We start from the raw sequence: 23,621 nt of genomic DNA, 5'->3' as shown, positions 1-23,621 counted from the left end.
GCTAGTCTAGCCCCATGCAATACATGTAGTCTATTTTTAGAACAGGCTGCACTCATTGTGTGCTTTAAGCAAAGCGAACTACCCTTTAACAGTTTTACTAATCTATTTAGATAAATAATAATTTGAGCCTTGTATAACTTTTTTTGTTTAGTGGCTGGACACGCCTGTATGTGATTACATTTGCATTAAAAAAGCTTTCTCAGTGCTATTACAGCCCCCAAGCCCATTTTCTTCTTTTTCTGCACTTATCAGACTTACTCAGTCTGCTGCCTTAAATGCAGCACTTGCCACTTGCTTAGCTGCACTACCACTGTTTATTGCCTCCATTTTCTTTTGAATTTATATTTATCTGCTCTCCTCTGCACTTTTCACTCTCCCTTCCATGCACTTTTCCCTTTCCCATACACTTGCGCTTTCTCAGTGTCACTGGGCCTAGTAAGATCGTTTTTGTTCTCCCATGTCCCCCTCCCTTGCCTAGTTGTGCTCTGAAACAACTGTCTACGAGCGTGATACAAATAAAATATCATATGGCGCTTGGAGAAATCTTGCCTCATTGTATAGCGCTTGAGGGGTGCAGGAAGGCGCTAGCCAAAGTGATAGGTCATCCCCAACACAAGGAGACTAAGCACAGGGAGTTCAGGAACTACACTTCCTGCCCTGCCAGACACACCAGTGAATCCTGCCAAAAACAAAACAAAAGGACCAAACCTGGTTTGGCACGCAGAGTAAATCTCAAGAAGGACCTTTCCAACAAGAAATGGCAGAAAAGATGACTGGGGCCACTTTGACAAAATGGGCACCCATGGGTGCAGTACAGCAGCTGCGAACGTAGCCCGTAGGAAAAAGTAAACCACTGCCACCAGCTTTTAATTGTAGAAAGGGTAACATAAAAATGGTACATGAGAAAGTAGACAAAGGGGATACTAAGTGACCCCTCCAGCACTCTATGGAAGATAGTGTGTGCTGGGTCTACAAAGTTACAAAAGACAGTCAATTTCACTTTAATGCTCTTGGAAACAGTACTTTATCCAAGAGAAGGTATTTAGGCTAAAATTCCTACCAGAGACAGTTCAGGATAAGGACTTAAAAGGGTGTGTCCAAACAATCTTTGCCTATTTGTTGGGGGCGGATTCCCCGGACAGGATTGAACTGGACAGAGTACATAGAGTGGACCCTCCCGACCCCACTCGTAATCAAAGATCAAGGGATGTGATGGCAGCTTTCTTTAGGTACGCGCAAAAGGAGGCAGTTTTGCGGGCTGCGAGACCCAGGGAGCCGATAATGTATGGCAATCAGAAAATCGAGCTCTATCGGGATCTTGCGGGCAGTACTCTCATCAAGCAGAGGCAGATGGGCCCTGTGCTCGTGAGGCTCCAGGATCAGGGGGTTAAATATAAATGGACCTTCCCCTTTGGTCTATTGTTTGATTGGGAAGGATCTCAAAGAAGGATTACCTCATTGCAGGAAGGGGCGGCTCTTTTGCAGATTGATTTAAATCAGGACCAGGGAGTGCCCCGCCCGAGGTGGCCCCAAGACCCGAAGGAGAGTCCCCGGCTGTGGCCATGGGAATGGTCGACTATTGGGGAGGGGAAACGGAAAAGGCAGAGCAGACGGGGGCCCGCTACGGAGGTAGGGAAGGGGAGCTCCCAGATGGGCAAAGATACGGAGGCAGCTGGGAGTTAACGTAGGAAAACCCAATTGTCAGGGGGTGGTGGACAAAAGAGCTGATGAAAAGGGGGAGAGGAGTGGGGAGCAAACATCATGGAATCTGTAAAGGTGTTGAGGCCTGGGGGAGGGGCTTCGGCCGGTTGGCCTTATGATCGGGCCCCGGGGGGGGTGGAGCGGGGGAACCCCAGAGGAGGGGGTATCGGGGAAGGGGGTTGGGGTGGGAAGAAGTTTAGTAGTAGCCATGCAGTGTTCTATCTCCTGGAGGTAAATGGAACAAGGCAGCAAGCCCAATTATACGTGGGGCGGGGAAGGACAGGAATGCCCGGAGGGTGAGGTAAAAAGACTTTTCAATTCAAGTGGATCACACACAATGTCAGGGGGCTTAACTCCCCTTTAAAGCGAAAGAAGCTTGAGCTCTTTACGAGGTGGCACCGCCCTGACTTCTTGGGGTTACAAGAAACTCACTTACTGCAACGGGATCAACGTAGGCTTAGATTGAGGGGGTTGCTTTGGCAATAAGTAACACAACAAATTTCAAGATGGAGGAGGCGATCACAGACAAAGAAGGCAGATATTTGATGATGGGGTCGGCCGGAGAAGGATTTTACACAATGGTGGTGGTCTACGCCCCTAATTCAGGTCAAGAAACCTTCCTTAGACGGCTTTTGCGGAGGATCGAAGACCACTCAAAGGGCCCAATAATCCTAATGGGAGACTTGAATGGGAGACTTGAATATCACGTGGGATAGAATAAAGGACAGGACAGGGTGAAAACTTGGCAGAGGGGGAATGGTGGCTTCTCCTACCCTGCGTGACGATGTCGGGTGTAGGTCTACGGGATGTCTGGAGGGAGGTGAAGGGGGACGAAGAGGGGCTCACCTTTTTCTCTGAGGTTCATTGTTCGCAATCAAGAATCAATTACTTTTGGGTATCGGCAAACCTGGTTGGGAAGGTGAAGGAGATGAAAGTGGGTCCTATGGGCATAGCAGATCATAAAATACTCTCCATGCGTCTTGCCCTGGGCTCGCCAAAGAAGAGGTTATGGGGCTGGAAATACCCAGAATATTTGTTAAGGGATCCAGTTATTTTGGAAGGGGTGGAGAGTAAGATAACATCATTCTTTGAAAGCAATAGAAGGTGGGACACAGGGGAGGATTTTCGTTGGGATGCGTTCAAAGCCACGCTACGGGGTGAACTCATTGCAGCCAAAGCGCAAAACAGTAAGCAGTTGGCACTCCTGGAGACCCAGTTAGAAAGGGAAGTTGAATTGGCGAGAGGGAAAGCTGTAGAGACCCCCAGCAGGAGCAATCATAGGGATTATAGAAGGGCGGTGGGTCAACTGAACTTGCTTAGGACTAAAAAGGCAGAAGGGGCTCTCCTTTCGGTGAGGCAGAAATGTTATGCCAAAGCTAACAAGACGGGCACTCTTCTGGCGTGTCTCCTCTGGGGAGCAGACTCTAGGAACACCATTACAGCCCTACTTATGGGGAATGGTGATAGTCACTCGTTTGGAGGATCTTCAGGAAATTATGATGAAGTATTATGAAAATCTTTGAGTCTCAAAACCCCCAGGATGACCAACAAGCGCTCTTCTTAGATAAAGTTTGGCTCCCAGCGATAGGGCGTGAGGCTCAGGAAATCTTAAATAAGACCTTACCGAAGACGAGGGGTGGGGGTGATAAGACAGCTTCCCCGGGGTAAAGCACCTGCCCCTGATGGCTTCTCGGCAGCCTTTTACAAACAATTTGCTGGGCAACTGGTGCCACACCTAACCTATCTCTTTAACACGTTTAAAGCAACAGGAGAAATAAACCCTTCTATGAAAGAGGCCAAAATCTCTTTAATTCGCAAACCGGGGAAAAACCCTTTAGAAAGATCCTCCTATAGACCAATAGCCCCCATTAACGTTGACACGAACATTTTCACTAAGATATTGGAGAATAGGTTAGAAGGGCTTCTTACCGAACGTATCCATCAGATCAATCAGGCTTCATTAAGGGCAGACAGACAGCGGACATTATTAGGAGGGTAGCCCACCTGCTTGAGAAGGTAGAAAATACGGACACCCACGCGGTCCTTCTGTCGCTTGACGCTGAAAAAGCGTTCGACCGGGTGGAGTGGTTGTTTCTCTTTAAGGTTATGGAACGCATGGGTTTGGGCGGGACTTACCTACAGATGGTCAAAGCTAACTATAATGGTCCGTGTGAACGGGGTGCTAGTTAATGGGATGGCGTCCAGACTGTTACAACTTCGGAGGGGGACAAAGCAGGGATGCCCCCTGTCCCCCTTGTTTGCAATTTACTTAGAGCCGTTACTTCAGGCTATTCGGGACTCAGAGGACATCCGAGGGATCCCATTTGGGGGGGGCAGCATAAAGTTGCGGCATTCGCGGATGACATGCTGCTCACCCTTACTGATCCGTCTCATTCCTGTCAGGCCAGTAGTTCACTGCTTAAGGTTTTTGGGGATGTCAGGACTGCATGTCAACATGGGCAAATCTGAATTAATGGTGCTGAGACTGGGAAATGAGCGTGCAGAGCTCAGAAGAGCCTCTCCATTTGACTGGCGCCCGGGGGGATTGTATATCTCTGGGTAAAGATAACCCTGACGCTCTCTGGGAGGTACATGGCTAACTATCCCCCGCTGATGGGGGAATATCAAGAAGGATCTGTGTAGGTGGCAGAAACTGCGGGTATCTTGGCTGGGGAGAATAGCGGCCGTGAACATGGTGATACTTCCATGTTTTATACCTGTTTCAAGCTATACCCCCAAACAGTCCCGGAGCGCTTCTTCAGGGAGCTTTGCACTATATCAAGTGAATTCATTTGGGAAGGGAAAAAACTAGGATCAGTAGACAATTGCTCACAACTCCGAGAAAGGAAGGTGGCCAAGACCTCCTGGATTTTCAGCAGTATTGAGGCGAAGCAGGTGAGTTATCAGGGAATGGCTCCAGCAGGGGGAGCAGAAGCATTGGGTGAAAATGGATAAGGCAGTAACCAAACGAAACCTCGATGTAGTGCTTTGGCTTCCGAGAGGTCACCGACCGAGGCACATGTACTTGCGCTCCATCACGAAACTGGTAGCGGACAATTGGGACAGATTGGCCAAACAAAGGGGCATCACTACCTTCCCATCTCCATTCACTCCAATATTCGAAAATAGGAACTTCACACCTGGGCTCGAGAAAGTGGCCTTCAAAAAATGGCAGGATGGGGGTGCATGAGGATGCGAGATATGTTCATCGGGAAGGAAATTAGCTCTTTTCTGCAGTGTAAGAGGGATTTTGCTTTAGGGGAGGAGGAAAGATTGCGATATCAGTTGCGGCAATGGTTGCTAAACCCAGCAAATAGAGGCGGCTACCAGAGACCCTACCAAATTCAAAAAAAATCTTACTATCAAATGTTGGCTCGAAAGGGCTAATCTAGCACCTGTACAGAATTCTGGAAGAGGCCAAACCGAAACGCAACTGGGCCTTCATGGTAACTGGGAAAAGGTGTTGGGAAGAGTCATAGAGAAGAAGGAATGGGAAAGGTTATGGAGATTAATTCCGAAGCTAGCAAGAGCATCTCAGTCCCAGGAAGCCTGGCATAAACTTATCTATAGTTGGCATTACACCCCAGCCCGCCTACACAAACTATATCCTGCAAGATCAAGGGACTGTTGGAGAGGGTGTGGGGCGGTGGGGTCTGCGCAATACATTTGGTGGGATTGCCCCAAAATAGCACCTTTCTGGGACGAGATATGTAAGGCCCAACAAAAGGCCTTTGGCCATGGTGGGAGAAGATCTCCAAAGTTGACTTTGCTGGGCATGCTGCATGAGGACACGGAAGTGACATTGAGTGCCAGCGCAAGAGCGCAGGTCATGCTCGTCATTGCAGGAGTGTCTTTGATTGCGCAAAATTGGAAAAGCCCGACGGTTTCTGCCTTCCAAGACTGGCTCCGGAAAGTTTGGGAAATAGTTGCGGTGGAATGGGCTACATACGCAATAAATAATGCAGCACAGAACTTTGCGAGAGGCTGGGGAGAGGTATTGGCCTTTCTGCGAGATGATTTCAGGATAGGGTGGCGTCCACAACGTCTCAGACTGCTAGATTTACTGTGATTAAAAGGGAAGTTAGATTGCAATGTAGAGAGTCATGGAACACTGGAAATGGCTGGTTTGTTTTTTGTGGGGGGGGGGGGTGGACTGTTGGGAATGTTCTTGTTTTTAAAATGTTAATAAAAAGAATTTTCAAAAATAAAATGCACCTACGAACAGAGGATAACGGAGGCCACGTCAGATGCAGTGGAGCTGTTCAAGATCCTTGAAGTTGAAAACCCCTGTCCCAGTAATGTCAGCTTTGAAAGATTCAGACTGGTGTACTGAAATGGAAAAGGCCATGTCCAATAAGATCTCTGTAATCAAAGAGGATATTAAATATACACTTTCCAATTTCATTCCTTTACCTCTTACTGTGGGTGTTCAACTCTTGCCAGCCTCGCCAACTTATGTTACCTTTGCAGAGGTGGCAGAAGGTGGTGTTGGACTTATTAATCAGGTTAAAACCCACCAGTTGTCAGGGTGATATTTGTCCTGCCAAAACAGTCGAGGCCTGTGCCCAGTGGCTTGCCCCACTGATTACACAATTTTAATACATCATTTAGTGACGGTCTGTACCTATTGATGTCAAGCAAGCATGGATCACTCCTCTTTTGAAGAAGCCTTCATTGGATCCATGTTTGCCTGGCAGTTATTGCCAGATTACAAATTCTCCCTTCCTTCTGAAGGTGTTGGACAAAATAGCGCACACACACAGCTTCAGGCATTTGAGTGCTCATAGCATACTAGGCCATCAACAATCAGGATTTCGGAGTGCGTATAGCACAGAGTGCAGCCTGTTGGACCTTAAGACTAACATTGTACAATCTATGGACAAGGGTAAAATCTAATTGTTGATGCTCTAAGACCGGATGGCCGCATTTGACTTGGTAGATCATTCCATTTTAGCCAGCAGACTGCTAGAGAGGGCTTCCTTTTCGAAGGAAGCTGTCCGCTTTGTGCTCTCGTTTCTATCAGACCGGACGGCCAATGTCTTTCATGGACATGTTCTGTCAGGGGGTCTTAGCCTACAGTGTGGAGTTCCACAGAGCTCATGTCTTTCTCCTACACTTTTCAATGTGTTCATGCTCACACTGTTTGATCAACTTGATGCTGATGGCACCTGCTATGCCAATTATGCTGATGATGATCAGTGTCTTTTTCCACTCTCGGGTGACTACATTAAAGACACTGAAGTTATCAATGCCACAACCAAATCCATCTCTGGATGCTGTATAATGGCCTAGCCCTCAACAACTCTAAGACTGAGATGATAATCTTGGGTATTGGCCCCAAGCTTCGCCATCTAGATCAGGCCTACTCATTCTTCCAGATTGTGGACTGTCTTCTCCCCACCGTCACAAAAGTAAAGACTTTGGGAGTCACTGTTAGGGAGAATTCTCAGAAATGTGCTAAGTCCTCTCTACCTTGGAGACCCCCAGCTCTTTTGCTGGACTCTAGGACTTTGTTTTGCCTGGAGAGAGTGAGACCCTTTTTCCCCACTCATGTATTGTGCTTCGACCAAGGAAGAGGATCCTCTGGCTGTGGAAGATGAGCTGGTTATCCCCACCAAGCTCAAGGGAAGAAGACTCCTGACTGGATCTACTGAGTCGTTGAAGGAAAGATAGCTCAGGACTGCAGCAGGGCTTCACCGGGACGGGGTAGTTGCAGCAGCCGTCGTTCTCTCTGCTTCTCTTCGGTTCCTTGTAGTTCCAGTGGCGACTTTGACTTCTAGCCCAAGAGACCTAACTTTTATGCGAAAAACCCCCATTCACACAGACTGGCTGGCAATCACCCAGCAGGACAACTACCCTGGCCAATCATGACAAAGTGTGACATGGGTTTCTTAGGATACCCTGTGCAGGGGTGACTACACCCCTCCCTCACATTCAGCCCACCTAGACACCCAGGTGCCTTGAGGAGGGCTTCTCAGCAGAAGCCTGCCAAAAGACAGTGAACAAAGAAGGCGAACTTAGTTTGCAGCGCAAAGTAAGACACAAGAAGGGCTTTAACAAAAAGAAATGGCGAATAAACCAACCTGAGCCAAAAGAAAGACTATTTGGCCAAGCGGGTTTATGTTTGAGGCTAATATAATAGCCAAGAACAGTACCACGTTTATCTAATATAGTTGCGGTAGAAAGGTTAGGGTAGATACCACTGCCACCAGTCTAAATGTTAAAAGAGCGAAACAATGCTCTAGGAGGTACAGATGATAAAAAGGGATACAAATTAGCCCTTTCCAGGAACACCAGATTGTGTGCGTTGCTTTTAAGTCGGACACAAGCTCTAGGAAGATCCTCTGAACTTCTCAGTTGCAGGACTGACAAAGCCTGAGCCACCTCCAGAGTTCAAGGAAAGTCTGAAGTGGTGTCGGAGAACCGCAGTGTTTGCTATTTGCTGTCAGACGCGAGGAGCTGAAACACTGATGGATCGCTGAATTGAAGTTTGCCCGTTGCTGTCGCTGACGTCCCATTGCAGAGCAGGAGTCCCCAGCCGGCCTCACTCGTGTCCCCACGACTGAGGCCGAGTAACAGCAGGATCTGCAGAGCTGCACAGGAACCGAAACAAGCTAGAACCATTTCTTGTAACAGAGGTACTGTAGAGTCTAAGAACTTACCTCTTGTTGTGTAAACCTTACTTGCTCTCAGTTGAGACCTGTCTTGGTTACCTTGCAGAGTTGCTAAAGCTTTGCCCTTCAAGCCGCCCAGCTTGTGGCCCTTCAAGTGTCCGGTTTTCTACCAACATGGTGCAAGACTTTTTACCTACCTGCAAAGATCATCTTCGGCTCCCCTTGACATTGTGCAATTAACTTTGGCTGGCCTGGCTCCCTGATAGACACCTCTTAACCTTTGACTTTGATCTTTGGAAGGTGTTTAAAAGTACTTGCCTGTTTAGGAGTTATTTCTTTAACCTTGGTTTTATTACTCTATTCTATATTTGTCACCTAACTCAGTATTGCTCTAAATGCACCAGTGATAAATCAATGTCCAGTGTTCTAGCTATTTGTCACCTCAGGGTGTATGAAGTGTCCGTGTGCCATCCCCAATGGGTATCATCCGATTTAGAGAAATGAAGTATGTTTTGAAGTAAATTATAACTGTTACATGTTTTGCTCCCTAACTGACTGTTAAATAATTGTTTCATCAAGAAACCTTGAGCGTAAGTGTTTATTCGGATAACTGTATTGTGAAACTCTGTCACAACCGTACTGCTCACATTGACCCCTCCTGAGATAAGCCTGGCTGCTCGACCACACTACCAACCTGGGTAGTTCACTTATACCGAAGTTTGGGTCCCTATTGCCACGAGGTCAAGGTTATTGTTGTGCACCCAAATGGTACTGCATACAATCGTGCCTAACACCAGATTCTTCTCTGCTTCAAATGTTTTATATTGTATCTGTATCAGCGCTCCTATGCCTCAGAGCTCCTGTTCAAGAGCTCTAGAAATAAAATAAATATAATAAGTGTTTAAAAGTACTTACTTGTGAAAGAGTTAGTTGGTAACTGCAACTCTGACAGTGAACAGTTACAAAAGTTCTGACTTGCATTGAATGTGTGTTGTGCCATGCTGACAAGTGTGTGTGTGTGTGTGTATATGTGTAAATATATATCACCTGTGAATTGGTTCTTTCCCAAAAGTAATGTTGTTGCTTTCACTAACCATTTCTTTTTGAGAATAGTTGTAGGTTTCCCAACTGGGACTTGCTTCCCCTAACTTTCTGTATAGCCTGTTTAGAATAAGTCTGTCTCAGGTTTTACCTACCTAGAATAACATTGAGTTGCTCATAAAGTGTAACATTGAGTTTTGCTTTGCTTGTCCTGTTTTATACAGATGCTAAATGTCTTGGGTCTATACAACTTGCTGATAGCTCTTTTAAAAAGTGTATAGTCTTTACTTACCCTGAGTTATCTGTGTGCCATCCTAAAATAAGTTGGTTATTGCTCACCTCAGCCTGTTCCACTGAGGTAAGGGTGGGGGGGCGTGGGAGGACCAGGAGGACCAACATTGGAGACCCTGTTAAAGTACTTGCTAAAGGGGCACCAGCTTCAGCTTTGGTCAGTTGAGAGGAGGTTGCCCTGGACACCTACGTGCACTCCCAATGCTCTGGAGCGACTTTTCGGATTACGGTACGCAATACCCTTTTCCCCACAGTACCTTTTTGTTTTGAAGAAATGTTTGTGGCTGGATTATCCTTGTTTTGGCAATGCTGGATTTGACTTCTGGAATTCCTTGGTCTGACGAAAGGCAGGACAATGGACGAGATTTCTCAGCAGCAGTCTCGAGGGAGGACCTCTGGCACGGGTTCCAGCAACGTCTCTGGTCACTCTGCGGTTTTAGGGCCTTTTCTGCAGCACCAAAAAAGTATGTGATTCACCCAGTCAATCTTTTTTGGTTCCTGAAGTACTACACTCTGCTGAGGGGATTTTGACGGGTCAGATTGTCTATGGTGGTTCAGATGAAGCTCAGCAAAGACTTGGCCTTTCCACAAAGATGCACTTCAATGGGTCTCTTCATGGATTTCCTGGTATTGCGGTTCTGCAGCTTGGGGAAAGTCACAGGATCTCCGGTGATGGCTCTGATTAAAGTTAGTCTTGGGACTGTTTGTTCCCACCATTCAAAGGGGAGGAGTTGTCCTCTTCAGGATTCCTATGTCGCACAGAAAACAGGGTTAGGACGGCAGTGGTGGCTTCAGTGTTGGAAAGGGTCTGCAGGCGTCTCTGGTTGTCTTTTTTTGGTTACTTCAGCTTCCAATGGCTGACTTGTCTTTCACCGCAGGAACCTCACCTTTTTAGTTTCAGCACACTCCTCTGCAATCTCTCTGTTCACAGAATGGGGCAGTGGCTGTACAATGATGACAGCCTGACCCCCCTGTAGAGCTGGTTCCTTTCAGGCACTAAGGCAGACAAAGTGCAGGGGAATGAAACTCCTGCCCGACTTCCTGCCTGCCCAGACACACTGGAGCCTAGACTGGGACAACCAAGGTTCCATCCAAAGACAAAAATGGACCTTCCCCCTCCCAGAATGGTAGAAGGGCTAACCAATAACAACCATGCTAGAAATGATGAAAGAAGAAAGGAGCCACTAAGTTAGTACTTGGGTGACCCTATTGTGCCTAAACGAGGCTATGAACATAGCTTGCAGTAGAAAATCACACACTAGTTGGTATAACACGTCCACTGCCACCAGCCATAATGAGAAGGTTGTCTGTGACTAACTAAAAAGTCACAGTAGCAAAGGGAAGGGGGGGGGGTCACCAAGTATCCACTTGGCACTCCACTTAAGGTGGTGTGCGCCAGTCTCATGTTTTAGGAGAGATACGAAGCATCTCTATATTCTTAGTAACTGTAGTTACTCTAGGATATAGAAAATAATCTCTTGGGAGAACCCAAAGGGTTCACAGCAACACTGCCCATAAGGAGCTCTGTGCTGCAATAGTAAAATACAGATGCCTTAAAAAGATATGGAGGAAAGTAAACCCCATGGAAAGATTTAAACACAGAACAGAGTTCCAAAAGGTATAGGCCATAAGAATGAATGAGTGGAAAGAGGCTCCAATCATTAAGGATTGAAGAAAAAGGTCCAGAAGTCCAGCAGACAGTGCTGGGGCTCTCTAGGAGCGGGGATGACTCATAAAAATATCTCCCTAACACCCAATTTCTGAAAATAGACTTGGAGCCTACACAATTTGTGGATTTGAATTGGGACTTCAATTTGGTGCTTTTTTTTTTTTTATGGCGGCTTTGAAGGACTCATTCTTCTTTAGTAAGATTGCTCACCCTCAGAACTGCTTTTCTGGTGGCACTCACTCCAGCTAGGTGTGTAAACGAGCTCCAGGCTCTTGTAAAGATAATTTCGAGGGGATTGGGTCCTCCAAAGTATTCCATATCTATGACAGTAATCACCACAGCTGTGCTGCTTCGGAAAATCTTTCGGCGTCTGCATCCTGCGTCGTCGATACGCTGTCCTTGCGGGCCTCCTTCAAGCCGAAGTCACCGGATGTTATAAGTAGGATGCACGATACCCGTAGCATCAGTTCAGTTTTTTTCCGTGAACTTATTCGCTTCGGAGATCTCTGCGTGCCTCGATTCTACTGAATCCTGTACTTTCGGTTTTTCAAACGTGTTTTCTTCCTTGATATTGTATGTCGTCTTCGGCTTCTTCCACCCCGCGGTCTGGGTTTAAGAAGTGTCGGGTGTGCGGGTCCAAGATGTCGCTGACGGACACGCATGACGCTTGCTTCTGGTGCCTTGGGGAGGACCACGATACGGATGACTGTGTCGACTGCCAATCTCTCACATCGAAGGCCTTGCGGGAGCGTAAGAAGCTGTCAGTAAGGTGGCCAAGCCCCGGAAGTTGCATTCCACTGGTCTTTCGACAGATGATTCGAGGGGCGACTCTCCGCATCGTCATCGTGATTCCGGGGGTTCTCGGTCTGGGAGTCGGTCCCGCCATTCCTCTTCCTCTTCGCGGCACTCCCGGAAGCGCCATCGCAGGTCGCCTTCCCTGTCCTATGACTTTGCCCGTCGGCGGGTTGCTTGTCCCAACAAGCATCCACTTCTGAGGAATGGGATTCCTTCCGAAAGGAGATGGTGGAGATTTTCCAATCGCAGGGCTCTGGTCTGTCCGCGCCGTCGAAAGATGCTGGCCGTGACCGTTCTGGAGACGTTGCTCGTACGCCTTCATGCTTGAGCGGCCATCGCGACCACCGGGCGCCTTCGAGGTCCCAGTCGGACAAGCATGGTCACTCTAGACATGCCCGTTCCAGGTCCCGGTCCTCGACACCCTCGAGACCGCGAGAACCTGTGAAGCCCCCGAGGAAGTTGTAGACGCAATCAGCGCCCAGGCTGTCGAGACACGCTCGGGGCTCCGCCCTCAAGGCCTGTGTAGACGCTGGCAGCGCCGCGCTGTACGCCGACACCGATTCCGTTGACGCCTTTCGAGGCTTTGTGGAGTTTGGTAGGCCTGAGCCTGGCACATGCCGAGTTCTCATACCAGCGCCTGATTTCGAGGGTCATGGATTACTTGGGGTGGTCTGCCCCCCCACCCCCCCTGGGTATTTTCAGCAGGATGACCTGACTGATATCCTCAACCATGGTCCACCAACTGACCAGGTGCTGCCATTCCATATGGCCTTGCAAAACCATCACGGCACCACTGGTACCACACTTCCTTGAACTTCAGCATGGCCCAGACAATTTCATATGGTGGGTTGCAGACAAAGTACATAACACCAGTAACATCACCAATTCCCTTAACTTCAAAGAGTCATGGTGGATGTACAAACTCCAGGCCACAACTATGGGTCTTAACGAGGCAGAACTCCAGAGCAACTCTTAATGGCCCCTCGCGCACTGCCTCACTGAGCATGCAATGCCAGGCCATACACCGGCCACACACCGTGTACCCTGTCCTGTAGCGCCTCCCTCATAGTGTAACACATACCTCCCAGCGGCGCCTAAAGCAGGACTTTTCCTCTGCTGTAGCTCACGTCAGCATTAGGAGATAAGTGCCTTTCTCCCGTGTTGTTAGCAGTTGGTTGCCATGACTTCGCTTCCATCCCGCATGCGTGGAGGTGCAGCATTCCCTTTACTGCACCTGCGCACCAACATCCTGTGGAACACAGCTCCATTCTGGGATCCAGCTAGCTCCCGGATTGACGCATTCACAGCGGCACCTGAACGGCAGGTTCAGAACTCAGCCCCCCTCCCCTTTTTTTTGTCAGCCTGCCAGTGCTAGGCAAACTTCCTTTTAACAACCTGCTAGTACTTTGGGCGCTCGCGGACCAATCATGCTGCATTTCTTTTTCAATCTGACTCGTGCAGCACCACTCCTTCACCGCGCGCTAGGCTCCTCCAGCACGTATTTCCAGTACGTTTATCGTCCAGAAAATACTGATGTCCACGCTGGATTTTTGTCCCACAACCTCAAGGTACCTTCCGCCTTGTTCTCATTTTCTATGTATTCACATGTGACCAGTTCATGTCCTCTGGTATTGGTAAAAGGCAGGGGTTAATCACTTATCATAGCCCTTCTGTTTTCCCTCCACCCAGCTCTTCGCTGCAGTTTAATGCACCACATCCCAGATGAGGAATTCATCAGATTTCAAACATCCATAGCCCCCCTGGCTTCCACTTAGGACCCAGTCTGGTGAAAGGTCAGTACTTGACCACCAATGGGAGTAAACTAGTGTTTTTAACTATTTGGGTCCTCTACCTTTGACAATGACATGTGAATGTACATGGCTTTTTAAACACTATGCTTTTACATTATTCTTTATACACCGTATATAGTAACCTTAGTTCCCCTTTACTTTCTACAGGGGACTCCTTTCCTTGGCTCCATGAAGAAGGCTGTGACCCACTGAAAGCCGATACGTCCAGGGACACTCTCACCCCCTTAGGGTGTTAGGTCCCCTTAAAACCTCTGTTTAGATTCATTTCAGTGACGTGGATCCATTATTTTGGTCACCCTTTAGCCTGGCTATGTTAGGCCCTTCCAAGGTCTTCATTTTAGAGGAACAATAGGTTATGCTAGTTTCACTTTGGTTACCTGCTATATAAAAAACATGGTCTACAATGAGAAGAACAATGTATTAGAAGCAATAAGATGTCTTTGTATTTGTGTCTCTATCACTGTTACCATGCAGTATGTTCATGCATCAATTTGTTTTGGGCTTTGATCTATGCTGACCTTACATTCGTTTGAACTTTGGTCCGTTATATGGGTGGAATGACAGTTACTTAATAAAAGCTGTTCCTTCCCCTCGTAAACAAGCTAGCACATGTGGATTATTATTCTTTCATGTTCACCTACCCTAGGATATGCATAAATAGTGCCACCGAAGGGTAGTGAATACTCCATAACGTTGACTTGCAATAAATAAGTTGCAATTAGCTCTGACTCCTACAGCCAGGACGAAACCCCCTTTTTGTACACACTTGCAGAGAAGGGTGGCTGCAGCTTGGACTTCTCCGGAGGGTCTCCCGGCAGTGAGCAAGTCCTTGCCGAAGAAATATCACCCAGCTAGTGGCGACCCCTGCTACTTGACCACGCACCCCACTCCGGAAAGTTTGGTGGTGTGGCGGCTACGGCCCCCACAAAGCAGGCGTCGTACACTACCATCCCTCCTGATGTGGACCACAAACGTTTTGACGGTTGGGCGAAGGTGTTTTCTTCTGCGGGTATGGCGCTTCAGGCTACCAACTCCGTTTGTGCCTTGTCTCGTTTCACGCACTCTCTGTGGAAATGTTTCCTTAGCGGCTGATCATATTCCCGAAGGGGAGGAACGGGATGGCTTCCTTGCTATCGTGCAGGATGGCAAGGATGCCATGTGTGAATCCGTTTAGTCAGGCCTGTACATGGTTGATTGTGTCCGCCGGTCCATGGCGGTGATCACCGTAATACGCAAGTTTGCGTGGTTGCGGAAGTCGGGGGTTTGCTCCTGATGTGCAAGCCCGGCTCCTCAACATGCCGATTGATGGTGAACATCTTTTTGGCAGCAAGGCTGTCGAGTCTTGAGAGGTTGCAGACCTCCAAAGCTGCAGCGAAATTGTTGGGCGCTGCATTGCGCCAACCTCCGCCTTTTCGTCCTAGGGGACAGCAATGGAGGGGAGGTTCCTTTTTGATATTACTCGTCCTTTAGTAAATCGAGAGTAGCTACAAGTCAAAGGTGCAACCGTAGGAGTGCCAGAGGTGGAAAACAAGGTACTCGAGGTGCCAAGGCTGCTCAAGCAGTTGTCTCTTTGCTCTCGGGCACTGCTGCAGCCGCTTCAGTTCAGTCATGAGGCCCATGCTTCGCCGGTTGGGGGAAGGCTGGCGCAGTATCTTGTAGAATGGCGTGCCATTACTTCAGATGTGTGGGTTCTAGAAATCATAGCCCACGGCTACTGTCTTCCTTTCTGGCAGAGGCCTCACGACAATCCACCAGGGAATTTCTTTGAAGAGTCCGGATCTGCTCCTTGCGCAGAAAATATAATCCCTGCTGGAGAAAGGCGCCATAGAACTGGTGCCTGTAGCGGAGAGGAACAAGGGATGGTATTCCCCTTATTTTTTGATTTAGAAGAGAGACATAGGATTGAGACCCATCATGGACTTGCACGGTTTTAACAAGCTCCCCAGGAAGGACAAGTTCAAGATGGTTACTCTTTCTCAAGTCCTCCAGGCCCTTCAACTTCAGGATTGGTTGGTGTCTCTAGACCTCAAGGACGCTTATTTTCATGTGCCGATCCATCCCAAGCACAAGTACCTGAGGTTTGCGGTTGGCGACTCACTTTCAGTTTCGGGTCCTGCCGTTCACATTGACCTCCACCCCGAGGGTCTTTACCAAACTCGTGGTGGTGGTGGTGGCGTATCTCAGGAAAGTGGGATTCCCGTCTACCCCTACCTGGACGATTGGTTGATCAGGGCGCGCTCTTTCGAGTGGTTCTGGGCCATTCAGCAGGAAATTTCGATCTCGGCAGTTCATCTGGCCGGAGACGAAAACGAGACGGACGCTCTGAGCAGGCAGAGCGCGATCTCTCACGAGTGGAAGTTGGCGAAGGAAGTTCTCCTGGAGATCTTTGCCCTTTGGGGGACCCCTCAAGTGGATCTCTTCGCCTCCAGTGTCAACCGGAAGTGCAAAAGGTTCTGCTTGCAGGAATTTCCTCCAATAGGAGCCTTGGGAGACGCGCTCGTGGTAAAGTGGTCCTTCCCACTGCTGTACGCGTTTACTCCAGTCACCGTCATCCCGCAAGTGCTACGGAGGTTCGGTTCCCGGATGATCCTCATTGCTCCGGCATGGGCCCGGAGGACGTGGTACCAGGACCTTCTCGATTTGTCCATCTGCCCTCCACGTCTTCCCTACCGAGACGATCCGCTCTCACGGGAGACGGGGGGGGTCAGGTTCTCCATCCATAGGTCAGATCCCTCAACCTTCACACTTGGCTTCTGAAAGGATGAGGAATAAGGATTGGGACCTCCCTGAAGACTTGATGTAGGTGTTGCTTTCGGCTAGACGGCCGGCAACAAAGTCCCTGTGCCGTTGGAGAAATTCTGCGACTGGTGCAGGGTTAAGAATGTGGATCCTTTTTCATGTGACATTCCTGTGGTTCTGTCTTTTTTGCTTTTTTTAGCCCACAGGGGCTTGCAAGGTTACCTGGCGGTGCTCTCCATATTTAAGCACTCGTCTGAGGGGTGTTCTTCTAAAAATTCCTTTAATTTCTCAGTTTCTGAAAGGGCTCACTAATGTGTTGGGATTTGAACCTTGTTCTCAAGTTTCTAATGGGTGCTCCATTTGAGCCTTTACATTCTTGTCCTTTAAGACTGTTAACCCTGAAAACTGTTTTTAGTTGCGGTCACTTCCGTTTGCAGAGTGAGTGAGTTACAGAAACTGTCAGTTAAGTCACCCTTCACTGCGTTTCATAAGGACAGGGTTGTCCTAAGAGTTCGTCCTTCCTTTCTTCCGAAAGTTGTGTCGGAATTTCATTTGAGCCAGGTCATTCTTCCAGCATTTTATCATCCTCCGCATCCTGGTAATGACGAGAAGAGGCTCCATAAGTTAGTTCGTAGGAGAGCTTTAAGTTTCTACATTTCACGCATGTCCCGGGTCCGAGTGGACGATCAGCTCTTTATTGGTTACGCTGGAAGGTGTTTGGGACAAGCTGTTACTAAACAGACTTTGTCTAGATGGATTATCTTGGCAATTTCTGAATGTTACCGCTTGGCGGGTTAAGGACCTTCCGGTAGACTTACGGGCCCATTCTACTAGGGGTATGGCTGCCTCTACTGCCCTGCTGAGAGGTGTTCCTATTCGTAACATCTGTGAAGCAGCCACCTGGGCTTCTGTCCATATTCATGTACGTCACTACTCCCTAGATTCTATCCATAGGCAGGATCTGGCCTTTGGCATGGCTGTCCTTTACTCTGCAATTTGATTGGGCATTCTAAATATGCATATTCTAAATTCTTTTCCCATCTCCTTACGTTGGTACTGCTTTGGGAGTCTGTCATAGATATGGAATACGTCGGAGGATCCAATCCCCTCGAACAAGTTACTCTTACCTGGGAACGTTCTTTCGATGAGATGGTCCGACTTATTCCATATTGCTCCCTCCCTGCCTACCCCACTACAGAATTTCTTATGTGATTGCAGCTTACGTTTCCGCAAGGCTTTCTGTGGTCCTACTGGCAGAAGATTGGTGCCACATGTTCTGGGGAAATAACTACAACTGAGGCTACACGCGTCGTGCGTCCTACTTACAACATCCGGTGACGTCGGCTCGACAGAGGCCCTTGGACAGCATATCGACGTCATCCACGCAGGACGCGGAAAGATTTTCCGAAGCTGCACAGCTGTGATTACTGTCATAAATATGGAATGTCGTCAGACCATCCCATCGAAAGAACGTTACCAGGTAAGAATAACTTGTTCTTCTGCATTTCCTCAAAGCAAAGGCATCACTTAAAGTCCAAGCTAAATTCCTTCCTAAGGTGATGTCAGACTTTCATGTCTCTGATCATTGACCTAGGGTTTATTTACCCTCACCCTTCTAAAGATGAGGGAAGGCTGCACAGGCTAGACCGGAAAAGGGCTCTCAGCTACCATGTGGCTCGGACAGCAGGTATTGGATGTGAAGACCAACTGTTCATTTCCTTCTTGCCATCCAGAAAGTCTGCCAGTGTCTAAACGGACAATTTCACTACTGATGATTCTCTGCATTGCAGAATGCTACCAGAGAGCGGGTAAGGATTTGTTGGCTGGCATCACGGTGCATTCCTCCAGGGATGTGGCTAATTCCACAGCACTTCAATGGGGTGTGCCAGTGAAAGACATCTGTCAGGCTGCAACTTGTTCATCGCTCCATACATTCACAAAACACTGTCTGGACATGGCTCAGGGTGCTGATTTCCATTTTGGAAGAGCAGTGTGACCGCTTTCTTGTTTGAGACTTTCATCCCACCTTCATATGCTGTTCTGCTTTGGGAGTGTATCCGATTAGGCATCTGCGGGAGAATGCAATCAATTGAAGGAGAAATTCCTCACTGGTAATATTCGTTCTATGGATTCTTCTCCAGCAGATTATTCGCCATACTCTCCTCGTGCCATGCTATGAAAGTAGTCTGTTGCCGTTTTCTGGTGTCTTTCCATGAGTGCTGTGACAACTTAAAGTTGATGTTTGATTTGTTGCTCTTTTGATTGTGTACGGTCAAGCCTTCCCTCAGTGTGGGGTCTGTTCCTCATAACAAATCAAGACTTCTTTTTTGGCTTTTCCTTAAGCATAAACCATTGGATTCTTCCTCGGCAGCTGCTTAGGTCTGGCGTGGGCACAAGTTCGGGAATTGAGGTACGTGGGCGTAGTGACGTGTTCAGCTGACATCACATCTGGAGTTGGAGTGGCATGGCCAAGTAAAGATCGATGCTCAAGTCGTACTATGCCCCTTGTTGAACTGTTTCTAAGCAACTGACACTGGAAAATTGTATCTATAAAATGAGTAATCTGTGGGAGAAGAATCGATAGGAGAAATGATCTACCAGTAATATTCTAACTGCATGTTTGCTTTGCCAACTCTTGTTCTTTCTCTGAAGACTCATAGCATTCTGAAAATAACTGCATTAGGACCTGTGACTCCTAGGGCACTAGGCGCCCTGTTAACTAGCAAGAGTATCTTTTTAAGGTGGTGTATGGTTTTTTTCTTACTTACGCCTTGTTGTTTACTTGCTTTGCTACATTTGGTAAGATTGCTTTAACTGTGTCCGAAAGTAAATTGTTAGTGCTCTGTAGCCAGAGCACTGCAAAATGAATGCGTGTATAGAATAGTGTGGTTTTAGTGTAATACCTGTGGCTTTTAATTAACGTTTTTTGTCCAAAGCTTAAATAATTGAATGTTCAGACATTCTGCTTGACTTATGTGGTTAAGAGTGATGTTTGTGCTTAAGTGAACTTTCACCACTCTATTACTTGAAGTCCAAGCCTTACTGCTCAGTCGCACTATCTTTATAGTTTGGCTAGACATTGGTGTCTTTCCCTGTTCATCAGAATAGGGTGACATCTCGGAATCTGTACACAAAACAGATTCTGAAAATCCATCCTAACATCCACCCATTGCTTTTTCTTTTTCTAAATTAATTTTTGCTCTGCTCTCATGGGGCTTTCGATGGCATTGTAATATTTGACAGTGCCCCCAGTAGTAACATGTATGCCAATAGTGAAGCCTTTCATGTGATGCTTTGGGAATGAGAAGTCTGTGCGGCTAATTTGTGGGTATTTCTATCTGAATGCAATAGAATTTTTCGGGAGTCCATTTTGCACTAAATTCTCTTCTTAATCTGTTTAGTTCCTTCGTTCTTCGACCCAAGGTACCTGGAAAGCATTCTTAAAGCATAAAATATTTTCCAGTGATACTGTGCTGCTATCCAAGTTCCCAAAGTATCTACAAGCTACCACAGTAAATCTGCTGAAGGTAGGGTTATTTTCTTTTAACTACATGGTTTTGCCTTCTTTTAATGGTTGGATTACTCAGATTCTTTTAACCAAGTGGCTCAATGTTGTGCTGAGGAATTGCAGAGCCTCAATGCTGCATCCTACTTTGAGAATAATTCTACGATGGCTAGAATGTTTAATCATTTAAAATATGCTACTGCAATATACTCTGAAGAATAAAGGTTTAGGTTAGCCTGTACTTCATGATCATCGGCCATGATATGCTGGCTTCTATCTTACTTTTGCAGCCTTTTGTAACATTTCATCATTCTTCTCTGGTTGTAGGTGGGATTTCCTTCCAAAAATGATAGCCCAAGTTGTGAATATTCCCGTTTTGACTTTGACAATGATGAGGACTTCTTAGAATTCTTCAAATGTGAGTGATGCAATTCTGTATTTTACTCTACCGGCTGCATGTTTAATTTTCCACAAATACCTATGTAATTATCCATAACCTGGTTTATGGTGGGCTTGGGAAACTTAGTCAATCACCTGTGCACAACCGCTGTTGCATGTGCATTTACTTAACATCTGTATAGCTGCAACTGCTGCTCACTTGCCTCTGAAGGCAAGAGTAGTTAATAAGCTGCACACCAACTTGATGTAACTGGTAAATGCTGCACACCTGCATGTTAAGGGTGCTTTGAAAAGTATAGATTCTTCCTTTCCTTTGTGTGCTACCTTTTCTGCATCTTTTTGATATCCAGTATACCTATGCTGCAGCAGCCTTATTGCAAGACCTGTAATTGGGGGCTGCAAGCTTTCAGTATCTGACCCTCCCAAAACTTGACAATGAACTGTCCAAGGAGTTCATACCCACAATGTGAGATTGTACTGAGCCAATTTCTCCAGCAGATTCAGGCAATGGTACCAGATAAGTACTGGTGTAGAAGTGGAGTGATATCAACATTGTATGCATTGAACGTATTAATTGTAATCTTGTGTGCTGTCCCCTTTCCTCCAAACTGCATGGGCATCCTTTCCAAGGGACAGGAGACGGATCCCTTTTCACCTGAAAAAAACATTCTCCTTTAAATTCAGAGGCGCGCTGCCCTCGGAGCATGCGCTGATTCCACCCTCCGGCGCCACACCTCAGTCCCCCTTTCCACGTCAACTGGAACGGGCTGAATTCACCAGCGCACCTGGGTTTGGCTTTGGCCATATAGTTCCACATGCAGAAACTTCTTCTCTTCTGTCTCTGTCCTTTTATCATTCAGGTACTCTGTACTCAGTTGTTACGCTCCTCCCCGTCGCATGCCGACTTCTTCAGGGTTCAGCAGGTGTCCATCCTGCGACAGGCTTTTCCTGACTAAAGACACCCACACCCTCTGCCTACGGTGCCTTGGCTCAGACCACGGCTGGCAAGCTTGTACCATGTGCAACGCGCTTTCCTCAAGGTCTTTGAAGAACAGACTAGCCAGGTGGAGGTAGCGCTTCCAGAGATCGCCTCCAAGGACCTAAAGGACTTCGTCTACCATCAATCCAAGCCCAAGGTAGGGCCGCGCTTCTACATTGCACCCTGCAAGGGAGACTCCTTCCCAAGGACTTGCCCCATCTACTGGCCGAGGGGTCAGTGGATCCTCCTAGTGACAGTGCTGAGGGTCCGTAAGGTCCATTTACCAGGTCTTCACCCGCGGGGCCATGATCTATTTCCGGCAACACGTCCAAAGGGGCGCCTATACGCAGTTCTACCGGCAGATGTGCCAAGGGATAAACTCCTACCATCCCTCGGCCTGATGAACAGGGTAGGCCCCATGATCCACACGAGTCCTGAATGGGTAAAGCCCAGTGAGCCGATGCAGCCACGTGGAAGGGATCTGGATAAAATGGTCGCCGCGCCAGAAAATCCAGACGCTGCTCCAGGGAAGGCAGGAGGTGGCGGAACGTGTATCAAGGGGGGCTTGGGGTCAACCAGGTATGTGACCTACAGCTTACGCTTCCTTTGCGCAAGGCAGGTTCCTGCTGCACCCATATGGGCAGGGCACGCAAGGGCTCCGGAAGCTGCTCACTACCAAGTCAATATCACCTACCACCACGTTGGCCTGTGAGGACAGGTTCTTCTAACGTCCTCTGGCTCATGAAATCTCCTCGGACGGGGGTCATCCTCAGACACCATCTGAGACGTGCTCCCGCTAGTGGCTGCGGCACCACAGGCCCGAGAACAGGCGCCCCGGCCCAAGTTCAGCCTCCACCGCCCGCTCCGGCCCCCACACAGATAGTGCAGGCGGTTCCATACCAGCCTCCGCTGCAGCCTCTGGTCTCCACACCCAAGACTTCGGTGCCCAGCACCCCTCCACGGTGCCAGACCAACTGGACCCTCAGGTGGATCCAGATGAGGACCCCTACACTCATCAGCCAAGGCCTTCTGTTAGGCAAAGAATGAATGCAGGACCCTCTGGGATCACTACAAACAACTATGACTAACCGGTATAGGCAACCCAACCTTTGGTATAAGCTTATAGCGTTATGAGCAGCCAGGCTCATCTCAAGAGGGGAAATGTGAGCTGTATTGGAGTTGCACGAAGATTCACAATTACAGGTATTCAAGTAAACTCTTACACTCGAGGTTTCTTGCATAAACAATTATTAATTTATCAGTTATAAAACCTTCTTCAGAAGGGAGCATTATACTAGTAACATACAAATACACTTCAATACTGTACACTGAGTTTCTGAATCAGACAAGGCCCTTTTGGGATGGCCCACAGACACCATCTACACCCACAGTGACTTCAGTAACAAGGATGCTGGGGACATTAATTAATACCTTACTCTTGGACTTCCGAAAACTCTTTAAAAGTTGGTAAAAGGCAAAGGTTATTAGAACACAAGTTACAAATATTCTCAAGCAGGGCAAATACTGTCAGATAGCACTAAGTCATTCAATTCAAATATGCTAAGCCAAAGTTAATGGGCTAAAGTCTTTGTATAGGATGAAGCACTTCAGGTTAGCAAATCGAAAAGTATTTGTGCAAGTTCTTGGGAGTCTTTGATAAGATAAAAAAAAAATCAAATGTAGGGCCACAAGCTGATTAGACTTCAGTTGTAGAAGTTACAAGCACTTCCACAGTAAAAGGTACGTTCTTAGACTTGTTTTACAGTACCCTGGTAAAGAAAAGATGCAGCTGATGACTTCTGTTCCTGTGCAGCTCTGCAGAATTCACTGTTCCTGGGCCTCAGTTGTGGGGACAAGAGGAAGGACGTCGGCGGACTCGTACACTGTCAAAACTGGCAACCGGCAAACTTTACTTTCAGTGGCTGTTTCGCGTTACAGCTCCTTGCTAATACAGCAAATAGTAGTTGGCATGGTTCCTGGCTGTCAAGGTGGTCTGTCCTTACTTCTGGAGTCCCGCACTCTGCTGAGGGGGGCTCAGGCTTCTTCAGTCCTGCTTCGTTGGAGTCCGGAGGATCTT

The 23,621-nt window shown here is 47.7% G+C and overlaps 1 protein-coding gene across 1 annotated transcript in view; it reads left to right on the top strand.

Moving 5' to 3' along the window:
* LOC138468291 (exportin-5-like) overlaps nucleotides 1–23,621 on the top strand; it is a 1,210,104-nt gene that overhangs the window by 392,068 nt on the left and 794,415 nt on the right. Inside the window, exons 10-11 of the mRNA XM_069608777.1 lie at nucleotides 20,063–20,188; nucleotides 20,494–20,584. Of these exons, the coding sequence (XP_069464878.1) occupies nucleotides 20,063–20,188; nucleotides 20,494–20,584 (217 nt within the window). The remainder of the gene's footprint in view (nucleotides 1–20,062; nucleotides 20,189–20,493; nucleotides 20,585–23,621) is intronic.

This window comes from Ambystoma mexicanum, chromosome 4q (assembly GCF_040938575.1).
Source record: "Ambystoma mexicanum isolate Mex_15411 chromosome 4q, UKY_AmexF1_1, whole genome shotgun sequence".
NCBI classification, from domain to species: domain Eukaryota; kingdom Metazoa; phylum Chordata; class Amphibia; order Caudata; family Ambystomatidae; genus Ambystoma; species Ambystoma mexicanum.
Note: the sequence above shows the minus strand (reverse complement) of the source record. Positions and strands in the feature narration are given on the sequence as shown.